An 18,600-nucleotide genomic window follows, 5' to 3' on the forward strand; every position below is an offset into this window, starting at 1 on the left:
CCCTCACAGCCTGCTCTCTGCTAGGTGGATCTCTCTGGTGCTCCAGCCCTTCAGAGGCTCCCCAGGTCAAGTCCTTTTGTGACCTGCAAGCCCCGGAAATTCCTCAAGATTCACCTCTCACTCCTGCCTTCCCCCTTCACTCGGGCCACACCAGCCTCCCCTTGTTCCCTGAGCTCTGGCTTTCTCTCCCCCTGTGGTTGTATCTGCTGTTCTCTCTACCTGGAAAGCTCTTCCTGCGGATCCCCTCACAGCCCACATCTCATCTCAGTTTCACTTAAGTAACCTTCTCAGTGAAGCATTGCCTGCTCCCCTAATCGAAACTGTCAGGGCCTCAGACACTTCTCAGCCCCTTTCCCTGACTCATGTTGTTTTCTCCTTGGCACTTGGCACTAACACGTCATGTGTTGTCCTCATTTATCTTGTCTCCCTGACACTAGAATACAAGCCCCGTGAGATCTAAGATTTTCATCTGTCTGGTTCAAGTGCTAGGGACAGAGCAGTAGAGAGTATCAAGGGCTTACCAGGTGTTCAGTAAATACAAACTGAATGGATGCAAGTGGGACAGACCAGTATCTGTAAGTCAAAAATCTATTTTGGATGAGTCAAACAGGCTTAGAAAATGAACAAACAACAACAAAAAGAATTGGTTGGACAAATGATATTAATCAGACAGAGTGACAAAGGCCGTTTAAAACTCCTCTTCTTATAATGGTGGATTAAGTGACACTGGTCAGGACCAACTCTTCCACAGAGAACTAAAAGGCCGTTTAAAACTCCTCTTCTTATAATGGTGGATTAAGTGATACTGGTCAGGACCAACTCTTCCACAAAGAACTAAGAAAGCTGGATTCAATATGAAAAATGCCTTCTTAATTATATTGAGAGTTAGTACCCATAGATGTAAGCCTATCATAAAAAGTTGCTTTTGTCCTGAGGACATCTCATCTACTGTTCTCAAAGAAACTATGGCCTGCTTGGCCTACTCCAAAGTCAACAAAGGAGCTTCTGTGGCAAACCATCCTCGCTTTAGGCTAGGACCCCAAAAGTCTATGCTATGGTCTGAATATTTATGTTCTCCCCTCCAGAGTCATATGCTAAAACCCTACTCCTCCGGGTGATGATATTAGAAGGTGGGCCCTTAAGGAGGTGATCAGATCATGTAGGTGGAGCCCTCATAAATGACCAAGTGCCCTTATCAAAGAGGCTCTTGGCTTCTCTCTCTCTCCTTCCACCATAGGAGGTTCAGTGAAAAGATGGCCACCTGTCCAGGAAGTGAGCCCTCACAAGATACCAACTCTGCTGGCACACTGGTCTTGGACTTCTAGCCTCTAGAACAATGAAAAATAAATTCTTGTTTATAAGCCACCTAGTGTTTTGTTATAACAGCCTGAACAGACTGAGTCTGCTCTCAGAACAAGAAGAAACCAGGCCTGCAACCTGGCTTTGCATCACCTGGAGAGTTCTAAGAACTACAAGTCTTAAATTATTTGAGGGTGGTCTCCAACTGAATCCTCTCTGGAGGAAAGTACCATTATCTTAGGCCTCAATTTATCCCCAAAATATAAATCTTCAAATACAAATATACAAATTTTCAAGCACACAGAGATAATCCAACACACAAAGAAACAAGATACCAGGAAGGGGACCCAGTGAAAACAAAAGATGACAAAACAGAATTTTGAAACACTGGAATATCCCAAAGTCTCTTATGCAGCTAAGCCTACCATGTTCAGAGAAACAAAAACAAGTTTGAAGATTCCAAGAAAGAAATAGATACTAGAGTTTTCCCTGGTGGGTCATGGGTCAGTGGTAAAGAATCCCCCTGCCAATGTAGGAGACACGCATTCAATACCTGATCAGGGAAGATCCCACAGGCCTTGGAGCAACTAAGCCCATGTGGGACTGAGCCTGTGCTCTAGAGCTCGGGAACCACAACCACTGAACCCATGTGCTGCAAATACTAAAGCCCATACACACTAGAGTCTGTGCTCCGCAACAAGAGACCACCACAATGGGAAGCCTGAGCTAGACTAGTTCCTCCCATAGCTAGAGGAATAGCCCCTGCTTACTGCAACTAGAGAAAACCCAGAGCAGCAACAAAGACCCAGCACAGCCAAAACTAAAATTATAAAAAAAGAAATAGATACTATATTAAAAGATTTGAAAAAAGAAAAAGGAAATTCTAGAGGAAATAACATTGAAACTGTAGAGTGCTTACAGTGGGCAGGGAAGTGAACTTGGGGGAAATGTCACACAATCTGACTTTGTCTTCCAATAAAGACAGAGAAGTAGTTTATAAAATAGGGGTGAGTATTCATTTCACATGCTTTTCATCTAGAATGAAACAAACAGTCAGCTAACCACAAACATCCAGATTCCTAAATCCTGAGGAGGCTGGGGGGCGGGAGGTGGGGTGGGGGAAGCAAGCTCTCTACAAGAGACTTTATCAAAAGAGAAAAGAACAACTGTCCAGTTTCTTCGCCTCCATATCCATCCACATGAGGGTATATCCTTTATACTGCCTTCTGGCAATTTTCTATTACAAGAGATCCTCCATAGCACTTGCAAGCATTTTGGTTTAAAGTCTACTGGATGAGAACCGGAATACTCAGTTGTCTCATAAAAGACTGTGCTTCCCACCCAATCAGAGATTCTTAACTCAAGGGATGCTAGAAATAACCATCATCCCCGCAACAAACAGCTGTGTCGCACCCCGTTCCCCCTCCCTCTCCGCCTTCAGCCTCCCTCCACGAACTGCTATCTTTAAGCCACAGGGCAGACAAGAGAAAAACAATTAGTCATTCCGGGTTTTGCCCACTTTCCCCACAATCCGTGTTATTCAGAGCACAGTCACTGGAGACAATAAGACAGCTTTGGAAGCCAAGCAGGCACCTACAGGTCTGAAAGACTTGAAGACTTTTTCCAAGACTTCATGGAGTGTCTTCTTGCCGCAGGAGGAGATGTAATCCTGTGCTAGCTGCAAGAAAGGCAGGCAGTCTTCACTCTCACTCCACACGTGCTGCGTGCCCACCAGTAAGGGAAAGGAGAAAACAAAGACACAGTTATTATACTCAGTCTGAAATACACAAAACCAAGATTTTTTCAATTATGTGAATTTGAAGAAGGCCTCCATTCCAGAGTAAAAATCCATATAGTTATTCTTGACTTGTATCGAAGGCAGGAAATGAATACCCTGCAGAAAGCCCCCGTGCTCCTGGTCCATAATCTCACCTGCTCAATTTTCCATCAGATCTGCCCATACATAGTAAAAGGGCAGGGGGATCAATATTCCCCTTCCCGTGATTTCCGATGTCCCTCTCCTGATGCTGGCAAAGTGAAAGTGAAAGTGAAGTCGCTCAGTTGTGCCCAACTTTTTGTGACCCCATGGATAGTAGCCTGCACCAAGCTCCTCTGTCCATGAGATTTTTAAGGCAAGAGTACTGGAGTGGGTTGCCATTTAGGGTGGCTTTAAAACGGGAGGGAGGAGAAACCAAGAGCTTGCATAATCCTTACCACTGCCTTCAGCAATGGCTGAAGGATTAAGAAGGAGTTTGTAACTGCTTACAAACATTCTTTACCCAGATTAGCCTGAGGGTGGGGGCGATGGTCACTTTGCTTCAAAATTGAAACATGTATACTATCATGTAAGAAACGAATCGCCAGTCTATGTTCCATACAGGATACAAGATGCTTGGGGCTGGTACACGAGGATGATCCAGAGAGATGATATGGGGTGGGAGGTGGGAGGGGGTTCAGGATTGGGAACTCATGTACACCCATGGCTGATTCATGTCAATGTATGGCAAAACCAATACAGTATTGTAAAGCAAAATAAAGTAAAAATAAAAAAATTTTTTTAATTAAAAAAAAAAATGAAATGAATTTAGGAGAACACATGGAAAAGTCATCCCTACTCACCAGGAAACAAAGGCTCTCTGAAATCTCACCTTCCCTTAAAATGCTTTAAGAGGACATTGTAGGGCTTCCCTGGAGGCACAACGGTAAAGAATCTACCTGCCAATGCAGGAGATGTGGGTTCAATTCCTGTGTCAAGAAGATCCCACATGCCGTGGAGCAGTGCCACAACTAACAAGCCTATCTTCCAGAGCCCAGGAGCTGCAACTCTTTGAGTCCAGGTGCAGCAACTACCAAAGCCCCTGCACCTAGAGCCTCTGCTCTGCAACAAGGGAAGCCTGTGCAACTAGAGGGCAGCCCCCACTTGCCTCGACTAGAGAAAAGCCCATGTAGCAGTGAAGACCCAGCAAAGCCAAAAAAAGAAAAATAAATAAAAATTATTATATATACACACACACACACACACACATATATATATATATATAAGAGGGCAACGTACCCAAGCAACACTTTGCGATGTTAACATGCACCAGGAGGAAACTGATTTAGGCTTTATTTTTTCTTAGGCTAGACAAGTATTTTTTTTTCATTTCCCACATGAGGATATCCATTTTAGCACATCTTTAAGACTTGGCTAGTTTCTCCCATAAATGTTCAAGGATCTGGAATAAGCCCAAGAAACTAGTTTGAGAGATGAAGATGCAGAAGCCCCCTGCTCTGCATATCTGCACAACAGGATGGGGATAGGGGTTACTGAAGACCAGGATAATATCAGGGTGTCAGCCAGGTACCAAGCATTGCTGTTTACAGGGGCCGGATCAATGATAGCTCAACACTGGTGAAAAAAGTGTAGAGGAGAGGAAGATGTTTGCCAGCTGAGAGCAAGGAACAGGCACTGGGCAGCAAGGGACAGATCAATTTGGAGAAATGGTCCATGTCAAGCATATACTTACCCCTGCTATTAATACAAATGATTAGAGCATCACCCCCAGAAAGTCATATGCCCAACATGCAATAAACAGATTTTCCCTTCTTCCTTTTCACTGCAGTATCCTCAGGAACTGGAAAGAACTGAAAACGCTGCTCAGATTCAAGAGAGAATAACGTGCTAATATGCCATCTTTACACCCCAATTATCTGTGTTTCACAGATGTGAAAGTCCAGTTCTGATACATGCCGCTCTATTTTCAGCAGACTTCTAGAGTAGCTTCCTCCGTGACCTAATAAAGATACCTTCTAGATTCTCTAACTTTAGAGAACAGTTCAAACATGATTCCCTATTAAGTGGAGGCCCTTAAAGTTGTCGAGTCACTGAAATGCCAGTCATGTAATCGTCTCTTGCATTGTACAAAAAGCATAATAGTACAGTTCAGTTCAGTTGCTCAGTCGTCTCCGACTCTGCAACCCCATGAATCACAGCACTCCAGGCCTCCCTGTCCATCACCAACTCCCGGAGTTCACTCAGACTCACGTCCACCAAGTCAGTGATGCCATCCAGCCATCTAATCCTCTGTCATCCCCTTCTCCTCCTTCCCCCAATCCCTCCCAGCATCAGAGTCTTTTCCAATGAGTCAACTCTTTGCATGAGGTGGCCAAAGTACTGGAGTTTCAGCTTTAGCATCAGTCCTTCCAATGAACACCAGGACTGATCTCCTTTAGAATGGACTAGTTGGATCTCCTTGCAGTCCAAGGGACTCTCAGGAGTCTTCTCCAACACCACAGTTCAAAAACATCAATTCTTCGGAGCCCAGCTTTCTTCACAGTCCAACTTTCACATCCATACATGACCACTGGAAAAACCATAGCCTTGACTAGATGGACTTTTGTTGGCAAAGCAATGTCTCTGCTTTTGAATATGCTATCTAGGTTGGTCATAACTTTTCTTCCAAGGAGTAAGCGTCTTTTAATTTCATGGCTGCACTCACCATCTGCAGTGATTTTGGAGCCCCCCAAAATAAAGTCTGACACTGTTTCCACTGTTTCCCCATCTATTTCCCATGAAGTGATGGGACCAGATGCCATGATCTTAGTTTTCTGAATGTTGAGCTTTAGGCCAACTTTTCACTCTCCTCTTTCACTTTCATCAAGAAGCTTTTAGTTCCTCTTCACTTTCTGCCATAAGGGTGGTGTCATCTGTATATCTGAGGTTATTGATATTTCTCCCAGCAATCTTGACTCCAGCTTGTGTTCCTTCCAGTCCAGCGTTTCTCATGGTGTACTCTGCATATAAGTTAAATAAGCATGGTGACAATATACAGCCTTGACGTACTCCTTGTCCTACTTGGAACCAGTCTGTTGTTCCACGTCTAGTTCTAACTGTTGCCTCCTGACCTGCATACAGATTTCTCAAGCCGCAGGTCAGGTGGTCTGGTATTCCCATCTCTTTCAGAATTTTCCACAGTTTATTGTGATCCACATAGTCAAAGGCTTTGGCGTAGTCAATACAGCAGAAATAGATGTTTTCTGGAACTCTCTTGCTTTTTCCATGATCCAGAGGATGTTGGCAAGTTGATCTCTGGTTCCTCTGCCTTTTCTAAAACCAGCTTGAACATCTGGGAGTTCACGGTTCACGTATTGCTGAAGCCTGGCTTGGAGAATTTTGAGCATTACTTTACCAGCGTGTGAGATGAGTGCAATTGTGTGGTAGTCTGAGCATTCTTTGGCATTGCCTTTCTTTGGGATTGGAATGAAAACTGACCTTTTCCAGTCCTGTGGCCACTGCTGAGTTTTCCAAATATGCTGACATATTGAGTGCAACACTTTCACAGCATCATCTTTCAGGATTTGAAACAGCTCCACTGGAAGTCCATCACCTCCACTAGCTTTGTTCATAGTGATGCTTTCTAAGGCCCACTTGACTTCACATTCCAGGATGTCTGGCTCTAGGTGAGTGATCATACCATCGTGATTATCTTGGTCGTGAAGATCTTTTTTGTACAGTTCTTCTGTGTATTCTTGCCACCTCTTCTTAATATCTTCTGCTTCTGTTAGGTCCATACCATTTCTGTCCTTTATCGAGCCCATCTTTGCATGAAATGTTCCCTTGAATCTCTAATTTTTTGAAGAGATCTCTAATCTTCCCCATTCTGTTGTTTTCCTCTATTTCTTTGCATTGATCGCTGAGGAAGCCTGTCTTATCTCTTCTTGCTATTCTTTGGAACTTTGCATTCAGATGCTTATATCTTTCCTTTTCGCTTCTCTTCTTTTCACAGCTATTTGTAAGGCTTCCCCAGACAGCCATTTTGCTTTTTTGCATTTCTTTTCCATGGGGATGATCTTAATCCCTGTCTCTTATACAATGTCAAGAATCTCAGCCCATAGTTCATCAGGCACTCTATCTATCAGATCTAGTCCCTTAAATCTATTTCTCACCTCCACTGTATAATCATAAGGGATTTGATTTAGGTCATAGCTGAATGGTCTAGTGGCTTTCCCTACTTTCTTCAATTTAAGTCTGAATTTGGCAATAACGAGCTCATGATCTGAGCCACAGCTTGCTTGTTTTTGCTGACTGTATAGAGCTTCTCCATCTTTGGCTGCAAAGAATATAATCAATCTGATTTCAGTGTTGACCATCTGGTGATGTCCATGTGTAGAGTCTTCTCTTGTACAAAGTGCCTTTAAATCCATTATTGCACTTGATTCTTAGTGGGGATTCAGCAAGAACAATAAAGTCCACCTTAATACAAGTTTGGCTCAACACCTATTTCAAACTCAAATTTTAAAAAGTTCTGGCATATTTCAAATTCTTATCCAAGTCAGAGATGGGATTAACACCTAGCACCACACAATGGAAAATCTTAAACCTGCCTTCTTCCCTAGACTTGTTATGAAGATTACAGAGAAAGTAAAAAGTTGATTAAGTACCTAGTACAGTGCCTGGCTGGCAGATAGTACAATAGCTTTTCAATAAATGAAGGCTATAAGTCCCCTATTTCCCCTTTTGCATTTTCAGGAGGATGGTGTGGAGGATTTCCACCCTCAGTAGTGCTAAATCAGACAGCCTATGTGACTTCACTGAGAACACTATCCAAGGCAACTTGGGTTAGAATTAATTCAGAAACAGGTGTATCTATGAAAACCTTGCATTTTTTTTTTTTTACAAATATAGCCTGTTTGATAACTATCTTTTTTAAAAAAAAAAAGTATTTTAAGTTATAAATTAAGGAAATAAATTAAGAAAAGTATATCACTCAAAGTGTTAGTTGCTCAGTCGTGTCCAACTCTTTGCAATCCCATCGATTGTAGCCCATCTGGCACCTCTGTCCATGGGATTCTTTAGCCAAGAATAGTGGAGTGGGTTGCCATTTCCTTCTCCAACATCACTCAAACTGTAACAGAATCACAGTGTATCCACCACCGCCGGGCAATCAGTTTCTGCACCTTAAGTGTTTCTAAGGCATCGACAGCCTCATGAAGAGGAGGTTATTCACGCCACCATTTTCATTACTCCACTTTTGGAGTTGCTGATTTATAAATACATTGGAGAAGAAAGACTTGCATACATGTCTGCTAAGTCACTTCCGTCATGTCTGACTCTTATGTGTCCATGGGATTCTTCAGGCAAGAACACTGGAGTGGGTTGCCATGCCCTCCCTCCAGGGGATCTTCCTGACCTGGGGATGGAACCTACAGCTCCTGAAGCTCCTGCGTCTCCTGCAGCTCCTGCACTGCAGGTAATTCTTCACCGCTGAGCCACCAGGGAAGCTCTGGAGAAGAAAGACTTAACACCTGGGAAAGGCCTTCCTGTCCATTCTCCCTAAATTTCCTTGACGTGGCTTTCTAACTTCTCCCGAATTGCCAGCAGTGTTGGTTTTCTGGTTTTAGAAAACAGTTTCAGCTGAATCCCTGCCCATGTGATAACCTGACAGAGCAGGGGGTTTGGAATGAGACAAACCCAGGTGTACACAGCCGCTTATAAGACGTCACTTACTAAATGCTAATTATTTCATATCCATTGTATCTCATAACAAAAGGTATTCAGTTTTATTTACTGAAACTGCCCCCTTCTAAGACTGCTCATGGCAGTCAGCGAAAATCTACAGAATACAAGGTGAGGTGAGCTAAAAAATAAGTCTGTAGTTGGGGAAAAAAAGACAAAGGGAAAACAACAGAAGAATCATGTAAAAACCAGTGAGATCAGGACAGCAGTGCCAGGTAAACAAGCCTGGCACATGCCATGGATGGAACGCAGATTGGCTCCCACTGCTCTGCAGAGGCCGATGCAAAGAAAGACAAGCAACCAGTGACCTGAGGCAGTGCCCACAGACAAAATAGGCCAACTCTTCAGAACTAACAGGAACGGGACTAGGGGTAGGAGCGCTGTAGTTGTTGTTCCGTCGCTAAGTCGTGTCCGACTCTTTGCGACCTCATGGACTGTAGCCCGCCTGGGATTCCCTAGGCAAGGATACCTGAGAGGGTTGCCATTTCCTTCTCCAGGGGCAGGAGGGTTACTCTTAGAAAATTAGAGAGGCCTATTCCAAAACCAGGGGAGGGCAGAGAGAGTATCTGGTGGCTGGGCTAAAGCACCTGAAAGCAAGATCTGGGGTCTAGCCTTGTACAAGGACAAACGGGAACTTGACCCAGAGTCCGGCACCACAGGGCATGGCCACAAGGCCTTTCACTTGGAAAATATCTTAAGCATGAGAAACCAAACACCCACTCTGGCCATAAAAAAACTATAGCAAGGGGTCAGGGAACCTGTGGCTCTGAACAATGCTAATTCCTTGGCAAATATACATCTGGGAACAGAATGTACTGAACTTCCAGTCTGGTCATGAGAGCCAAGGCAGATCACAGACACGGACTGTTACAGTATTAGAAATGCCAAGGAAAGGCTTCACAAAGGAGGGAAAGAGCTGGTTCTTCAGCCTTAGAGTGCAGCTCAGTGACCTGTGCTGTGCTTACTCACTTCTGACTCTTCACGGCTCCATGGACTGTAGTCCACCAGGCTCCTACATCCATAGGATTCTTCCGGCAACAATACGGGAGTGGGTTGTCATGCCCTCCTCCAGGGGATCTTCCCGACCACGGGATCGAACCTAGGTCTCCCCCTTTGCAGGCAGATTCTTTACCGTCTGAGCCACCAGGGAAGCCCTCTCAGTCACCTGGAGGCTTATCAAAACACCATCGCTGGATCCCACACAGGAATTTCTGAAACTGCATTTCCAACAAGTTCCAGGTGATGCTTATGTTGCTGGTTCTGGGACCACCGTTTGAGGACAGAACAGAACTGTGACTAACCTCATATTTGAGGATGGGCATTACATTACTTTGCTGACACAGGTCCATCTAGTCAAAGCTATGGTTTTCCAGTAGTCATGAATGGATGTGAGAGTTGGACCATAAAGAGAGCTGAACACTGAAGAACTGATGCATTTGAACTGTGGTGTTGGAAAAGACGCTTGAGAGTGCCTTGGACTGTAAGGAGATCCAACCAGTTCATCCTAAAGGAAATCAGTCTTGAACATTCTTTGGAAGGACTGATGCTGAGGCTGAAACTCCAATACTTTGGCCACTTGATGCAAAGAACCGACTCATTAAAAAAGACCCTGATGCTGGGAAAGGCAGGAGGAGAAGGGGACGACAGAGGCTGAGATGGTTGGTTGGCCTCACTGACTCGATAGACATGAGTCTAAGCAAGCTCTGGGAGATGGTGAAGGACAGGGAAGCCTAGTGTGCTGCAGTCCATGGTGTCGCGAAGAGTCAAACATGACTGAGCAACTGAACAACATTACATTAAAAGGGCTTCCCGGGTGGCTCAGGGGTAAAGAATCCACCTACAGTGGAGGAGACACAAGAAATGCAGGTTCAATCCCTGGGTCGGGAAGAGCCTATGGAGAAAGGTATGGCAAGCCACCCCAGTATTCTTGTCTGAAAAATCTCATGGACAGAGAAGCCTGGAGGGTTACAGTCCATGGGATCACAAAGAATTGGATATAACTGAAGCAACATAGCATGCAATCAATTACATTAAAAAAAAATCTAAATGTCATGATCAACTAAAACCACTTCCAATTCTCAGGACAGCATGGTTTGCAGTGAAGCGGCCCCAACTTGTACCTGCCCTGAGCAAGCCTACTCTTTCCTATAGTTTCCTGCCCATTTGGAGCTGAAAATCCCCAGTGAGAACTCTGATTTCAGCATGTGTCATCTGTGGCCCTTATTTCTGTCATTAAGTTGGGATGGAGTTTCTTATCAAAGTTCATCTGGTTTAAGACAATAAAACAGTGTCAACTGCAAATGGGAAAATGAGCACCTTTCTGTTTTCTGTAGTAGAGATAAGAATATCTAGCTTATCTAAGAATGGAGGTAGATTATTAAAGTAATTCAAATGACAAATACCTTTTTGATCACAGTCTGTATGCTCCTACTGTTCTAACACTTGTGGGGATGGCGCTTGACTTCCTGGTGCTTAGGCAGAGTTGGGGATGGCAGGGAGTGAAGAACACACCCGCTGTCCTCCCAGGACTCAGCTATCTGTGTCAAAGGGCCATTGTGAAGCGCCTCAGTCTCACCACGTGGGTTTTCTGCTGCCAGCAGTTCTGGGGAGTCCATTTTAAGTTGGTACGGCTTAACCCAAAACTGACTGCTACCCACATAAGAGGTGAGGTAAGAGTGGCAAGCCATCTCATGACAGCCAGCATTATTTCTGAACATGTCTGACCATACCTCCAATCTGCTCTTGGTGTCAAACACTGATCTGGTTTATCAAGGAGGAAACTGAGACTCAGAAAGTTTAAGCAACTTGTCTATGGTCACACATGAAGCAACGGGCAAAGCCAGGATATTAAGAGAGATGTCTTGCTTTCAACCTGAGCCTCAGCTCCTTCCTTTGCAAGTCAAAGAAAATAATAATACCCCCAGGGTGGACATGGGCTTCCCAGGTGGCACAGTGGTAAAGAATCCACCTGCTAAAGCAGGAGCTGCAGGAGCTGCAGGTTCCATCCCTGGGTTGGGAAGATCCCCTGGAAGAGGGCATGGGAACCCACTCCAGTATTCTTGCCTGGAGAACTCCATGGACAGAGGAGCCTGGTAGGCTACAGTCCACAGGGTTGCAAAGAGTCAGACACGACTGAGCTACTAAGCACAACAGGGTGGATATAAAGATTTCAGACTTCAAGAGAGGGACCTCCCTGGCAGTCTTGTGGTTAAGACTTTGCCTTCCAATGCAGGGACATGTGGGTCTGACCCCCTGTAGGGGAACTAAGATCCTAAGATTCCACATGCCACAGGGCCAAAACACCAAAACATAAAACAGAAGCAATATTGTAACAAATTCAATAAAGACTTTAAAAGTGGTCCACATTAAAAAAAATCTTAAAAAAAAAGGTTCCAAGAGATAAACTGCTTCTCATTTAGCAGAGGCCGATGAGTGCTTATGTCTTCTCCCCCTTACTTGAGTTTATATTAGCAGAAATTTACTCTCCTTGGGATTACCACTCCATGAACGATAGACATATCTTTTTCCCTGATGTAATCTCTCTAGATGAATAATACATGGCCAGCATAGGAAGCTTTACAGTCTACCACTACTGCTCATTTAACCTGCAAATAATGTGATATAGGTATGATTATCCCCATTAGACAGAAGAGGAAACTGAGGATAGGGTTTAAATTGAACAAGACAGGGCCTTCTCTCCACTATACCACCAAACATGATGATGCAACCTCATTCAAACAAGTTATATCTTCTTTCTCCAAAATAATAAGGTTATTTAGTCACACAGTTAATAATAGAGACATGCCTAGAATGAAAATGGGGATTATATCTATATATATACATATAAAGTCACAGTCATAGGGACACACACAAAGTTAAATCACATAGTTCTTCTATAAAAAAAAACATTTTTCTTTAATACTATGACAACAGCTATCTTTGTTTTTGTGTTGAGGAGGCATTAAACTATACATGTAGAACCAAACATGTTGTGAATGGTTGGCAGGACAATAAGGGAGCGCCCCCCACCCCCTCACCATCAGCAGCAGGGAGAGGCTGGGCAGTGGGCTTTGTTTCCAGAGAACTCTTTTCTCTAGGACGAGGCGAGGAGGGAAAGCAGCTGGTGCTGCCATGCCCAGGAGCACGTGCCCCTCTGTCCGTCTGGCATGTTAGTGGCTGCCAACGCCCCATTCCTCAAGCCTGACCGAACCCTGGGGACCTTTCAAGCTGGCAAAGGATGGGCGTGCCGCCTGTCTAAGCTCTCGGCACCCTCCCTGTGACACCCAAAGAGCCAGGCAGGGTAGCCGTGTCCCTGAACCCCCAGCACACACAGGGCACTGGCAGCATTTTATCCCAGACCTGAACTCCCCAGCCATCCGCAGAGAGAGACTTGAATCAGCAGCAGTTCGCAAAGGGACCACATGGCCTGTAAAGCAAGCAGGGGAAGGAGTTCACAAGGGGCCCAGGAGCTGCCAAAGAGAGGAGAGACAAAAAGAAGTCCTTGTTCCTAGGCCCCAGCCTGATCCTGTCCAGGAGACCTTCTGCATGGTGGAAGGGACAGCCCTCTGGGCTTTGGCTCAAGTCCTGACTGTCACTTCTTACTGGCATAGTCCTGGCTGAGTCCTTAAAGTTACTAGTGTTGGTTTCCTCGCCTATAAAATAGTAATACCCACCTTACAGAATTTTTGTGAAGCTCAATAAGATGTAGCCCTTGAACCCAAGTCTGAATCGGGTCCCCTGTTGTCACCCCTGTAGTGCCAGGTATTCAGTTCAGGGCTACCATCTATTAGCTGTAAGGAAGTTAGCAAACCTCACTTGGCTTCAGTTTTCTCATCTGTAAAGTGGAGATAATTATAGAGAGTGGCTTCTGAGATTACTAAGATTAAATGGGTTCATACATACAAAGTCTGATACATGGTAATTCACACTTAAGTGGTAGCTGTCTTTGAAGCTGTCACTCTTGAAATTTAACATGTCTTCTATACTGAGCTATTACTCATTCATTCATTCTTACAAACATGGACTGAATATCTATCACATGTCTGGCATGTTCTGAGTGCTGCCATACAGGGATGAATAAGGTCTCATGAAGCTTAATAGGCTAGTGGGCGAGGCAGAAAATAGGCAGTGGACTATCAAGTATTAGTGAGTGCTATGGTAAGAATAAAAGAGAGTGAAGTAAGGGAGTATGTGGTCAGGAAGGTTTCTCCCAGGCTGCAATGGTATAAAGAAGCTATGTAAGGATGTGGGGGAAGAGTGTTTTAGGGAGAGGGAACAGCAGATGTAAAGGCCCTAAGGCAAGAATGAGCTTGGTTTCTCTAAAGACCAGAAAGGCCAGTGTGGCAGGAACACACTAAGCAAGGGGGAAGAATGGGCCAGGATGAGGTCAGAGAGGTGGCGGGAGGCAGATCGCGTGGGGGCTTGAAGCCAGGAAAGCTCAGGTTTTATTGCAAAAGTGATGGGAAGTCAGTTTAGGAGAGGGAGGGAGTGGTAAGAACACAACCTGATGTTTTTATCGACATTTTAAATAGATCCAGAGGGACTGCTATGTGGAAACTCTGCCTGAGATCCTTAATATCATCCCCACTTTAGGTACTGTTCTCAAACAAAGCCGCTAGGGAGGTACTAATATCATCTCTGTTTTACAGATGCGGAAGTTATGACACAGAAGGGTTAAACAACTTCCTCTGAGGCACAAAGTTAGATGTGGGGAGCTGGGGTGAAAGCTTGAGTAGCCTGACCCAGAGCCTGTGCCCCTAGGCATTATCCCACACTGTTTCTCAGATGAAGAGAATGGTCCTATTTGAAGTAGCCCTGGCCACGTACAGAGTGAGCCCTCAATAAATGTTAAATGAATGAATGCTATAAAAACACTTTGTAAACTGAGAAATGCTATGTAAATATTCTTATTGTTTACAAATCCTTCAGATTACAAGGATTCCATGCATCTCAAATTTCTTCTAATACTTAGCAGATTCTCCTGAGAAAAAGCAATGGACAGAGGTAAGATATTTTCTTCAGATCTGAGTTTCTTTAACTAGAGGCAAACAGCATCTTGACAAACCTGACCTGCAAATCTGAGGCAAGGTTTTGGGCTAAGAAAATTCCAGTGTTTGGCATCTTGTTTATTATGGCCTCTAGAAACTGAAAAAGGTCCAGTCTGCCCAATGAATTACTCCCCGCACCCCCCCCCCACCACTTTCTTTCTTTCCTATTTATTTCATTTAATTGTCAGTGAATGAATACTTTCAAAAGAAATACTTTCAAGTATTTAACTCATACAGGTGGAGATTTAAAATGTAACATGGGTGGCCTTGAAAAAGGCCTGATAGACTTCATGTTTCTGAATGACGGTTTGCTAAACATATTCAGATCAAGAGAACAGCCTTGCTTTTCTTCACCCACTTATTCTCTTTGGATATGTCTTCTGCAGTGACAGCAGGATGGCTGCGTGGAACCATAAGTTCCGGAACCAGGAGTGATTCCTGCCCCATTTCACACAGTAAGGAGGGGAAAGGCCACTGGCAGACCAAGGAAGCCCAGGGGTGGAAGGGACTCCGAGTCAAACCCCAACACTGCAATTACTTGGATCCTGGTGCCATTTCCACTACATCCCTGGTGCTTATTCATACTTTTACTATGGAGTAAATAGATCAGCCCTGGGATTTCTTTGGAAAGAATGATGCTAAAGCTGAAACTCCAGTACTTTGGCCACCTCATGAGAAGAGTTGACTCATTGGAAAAGACTCTGATGCTGGGAGGGATTGGGGGCAGGAGGAGAAGGGGACGACCGAGGATGAGATGGCTGGATGGCATCTCGGACTCGATGGACGTGAGTCTGAGTGAACTCCGGGAGTTGGTGATGGACAGGGAGGCCTGGCGTGCTCCGATTCATGGGGTCGCAAAGAGTCGGACACAACTGAGCAACTGAACTGAACTGAACTGAAATCTCTTTTTAATGATCTTCCACATTGACAAACAACACTTACTTATTTTAACTACAGTTAACAGTGTTCTTACATACATTTATATTTTACTTGTACTTCACAAATACCTATGATGGAGGCATTCTGATTAACCTAATTTTACAGGTGAGACATTGAGGCTCTTAAAGAGAGAAGTTCTAAGCTCTGGGGAACCTCAGATCTCTGACCCAAATTTGTGGGGCCCTTGCTGTGCAGTGGAGACTGTCAGGTGCATTATCTATTTGATCACCTGGGGATCGGTATTATACCCATTTTTCAGATGTGTACACTGAGCATTTTAAAACATTAAAATGCGTTTGACCAGAGTCACACTGCCACAAGTCAAATTTGACTGTCACTCAAGGCTATCCCTCTTCTAGAGGGTCAGGAGGCTGGGGCCTGGTGAATCTCTCACCTTTGTGGAGTGGAATGGAGGTGGTGGGAGGGGCATGCTTCATGTTAAGTCACATAGAGGACTTCATCACTCTGGGGCCAAGAAAGACAATCACGCTAACTCCTTGTCGAACTTTCTGTGGTAGCTGGGGTGCAAGACAGCCTGAGCTTTGAACCAGCTTTGTCTCACCCCACCTGAAGTGCCAGCGCCAGGCCGCGCCTCTGCACTGCCCCACCTCCGTCCCCAGGGGCGGCAGCAGCGCCAGCTCCAGGCTCAGGCCAGCAACTCAGGCCAGTAACCTGAGCCCATAGCCGCCTCCATCTTACATGTAGGGACCATTATTTTTACCCCGTCCTTACAAATACTTCATGAAACGCCATCCTCACCCAGTCTCCACACCTCCCACCCCAACTCCCCGGCCCTCTACCTCCCCTTCCTTAACTGCCAGCGCCAAGATCCCAAGTGAGGGCAGGATACAAAGTCGAGAATTTGGACACCGCAGTTTCAGGGCCAAGTCCCTCCGAGCCCGGCGCGGGGCGGGAGGTGGGATGGGGAGGGGGAATTTCACCCCCATCTGGAAAAACCGAAAGGCTCTGGCAGGGCCAAGGCCGCCGCCTCAGCAGGAGAGAACCTTTTGGGCTCCACACAGCTCGTTGGAAGCTCATAGAGGAGCAATGGAAGCACAAGAGGAAAGGGGGCTAGGCGTGCCTCTGTGTGTGTGTGTGTGTGTGTGTGTGTGTGTGTGTGTGTGTGTGTGTGTGTGCGCGCGCACGCGCGTGTGCGTTTTTAAGATCCGGGGTGTAATTCCGCAAAGATGGTCCAGGAGATGGGGCATCGCTAGTGTGGACAGAGGCTTTGTGTCTTAATACCACCGAGAATAACATGGGGAGAGGGGTCGGGATGAGGGTTCTCTCGGGCGGGGAAAACTCAAGGAGTTGTGTCTGCGTATTGAGAGGGTAACGGGATTCCTCACCCGGACGGGACGCCTGGGTGGAGGAAGCTCCGGACTCCGGATCCTGCGGGAGTGAAGGGTCCGTGCGTCCCGGCCCGGACTGGCGCTAGGCGCAGACATCCTCGGAGATGCTCTAGCCGAGCACTGCGCTCGAGCCGCGGGGTCGCATCCCGGAAACTGCCCTCCCTAGCCCAGCTTCCCGGATTCTAAGGATGCCCCTGCCTGCCTCCTACTGGCCTCACCCAGAGTGCTGACCCCAACGCGCCAAGCTCAGGGGCTCGCCGGGCGGAGCGCGGAGCACTGGGGTGCCTGCAGGCAGTTACGCCCCCCCACCTCACGCCCCACCGCCTCCCCGGCGAGCGGGAGCTGGGGCGCAGGGTAGTGGCCGCGCGTCCACACTCCCGCGCGCTGCGGCGGTCCCTCCCCCGAGCACTCACAAAATTGTCCCCGCAGCCGTTGTCCGGACACAACACGTAGAAGGAGACGCCGGGATCGGCGTAGAAATCCATCCTGCGCTCGGTCTCCTCGGTGGCGATGAGCTCGAAGGGCGTGTTGGAGCACCATTTCTCCGCAACGTCAGCCAGCTGCTGGAAATCCATCCTGGCCCGCCGCGCCCGCCGCTCCCTCAGCCTCCTCGCGCGCCGCCCGCCTCCCGCTCCCTCCGCCGCCCGCCCTCCTCTCCTCCGGCGCCCTCCTCCCGGACGGGCAGCGCGCGGCTCTGTGGCTCTCGGGCAGGCGGCGGGGCCGGGCGGCTCGGGCTCCCTCCGGTCCCGGGGCTCCTCCCGGCGGGGACTGTTTACATGCTGTGTGTAACCGGGTGGGCGGTGGCCAGGGACTGCGCGGCGCCGCGCCCGGCTCCTCCCCGCTCCGCCTCTCCGCCCGCCCCTTTTCGGGCAGCCCCGGAGGCTGGCGCGGCCCGGCCAGGCAAGGTTGACAGTGGGCGTGGACGGAGCACGGCTGGAGGCACCGTGCGCTCCGCGGACTTTCCTGTCTCCACCTGCCCCCTTTTAAAAAAACGAACCCGGAGCATCCCGGGGCCCTCAGGAACCTAGGGCCGCCCCGGCCCGTGACGTCATGAGGTCCAGCCAATCACCGGAGTCTGAGACCAACGCCGAGATCTGTGAGCCGGGTGACGTCACAGCGCGGGCCCGAAAACGGCAGCTCGCAGGTTACAGTGAAGCGGAGTTATCTGGATCGCGTTTATCTGGAGTTTGAAGGCCGGGAAAGCATTTTCCCCAATGAGACTGAAGTGTAGAGAAATTTACAGAACTGCAGATAACGTGTACCTTGTCTGAGGCTAGGAATGGAGGAGCTGAGAAAACCAAAGGGAAACAGAGCTTATCTTTTTCAGAAATCACAGCTCTGTCATCTGAATGATGTAAAGAAATGTTTTCCATAAATACATTTACTAGACACTGAAATGAATGTCCGTTTGGAAAGGAAGATGAAAGCTTATGGATTTGGGTGTGTGTATGTGTGTGGGTTTTTTTTG

The 18,600-nt window shown here is 46.7% G+C and overlaps 1 protein-coding gene across 1 annotated transcript in view; it reads right to left on the reverse strand.

Moving 5' to 3' along the window:
* MTURN (maturin, neural progenitor differentiation regulator homolog) overlaps window positions 1–17,970 on the reverse strand; it is a 34,769-nt gene extending 16,799 nt beyond the window's left edge. Inside the window, exons 1-2 of the mRNA XM_012176887.4 lie at window positions 17,546–17,970; window positions 2,897–3,019 (exon numbers count right to left, since the gene is read on the reverse strand). Of these exons, the coding sequence (XP_012032277.2) occupies window positions 2,897–3,019; window positions 17,546–17,707 (285 nt within the window). The 5' untranslated portion in view covers window positions 17,708–17,970. The remainder of the gene's footprint in view (window positions 1–2,896; window positions 3,020–17,545) is intronic.
* Window positions 17,971–18,600: the final 630 nt, after the last annotated feature.

This window comes from Ovis aries, chromosome 4, assembly GCF_016772045.2.
Source record: "Ovis aries strain OAR_USU_Benz2616 breed Rambouillet chromosome 4, ARS-UI_Ramb_v3.0, whole genome shotgun sequence".
Lineage (NCBI taxonomy): Eukaryota > Metazoa > Chordata > Mammalia > Artiodactyla > Bovidae > Ovis > Ovis aries.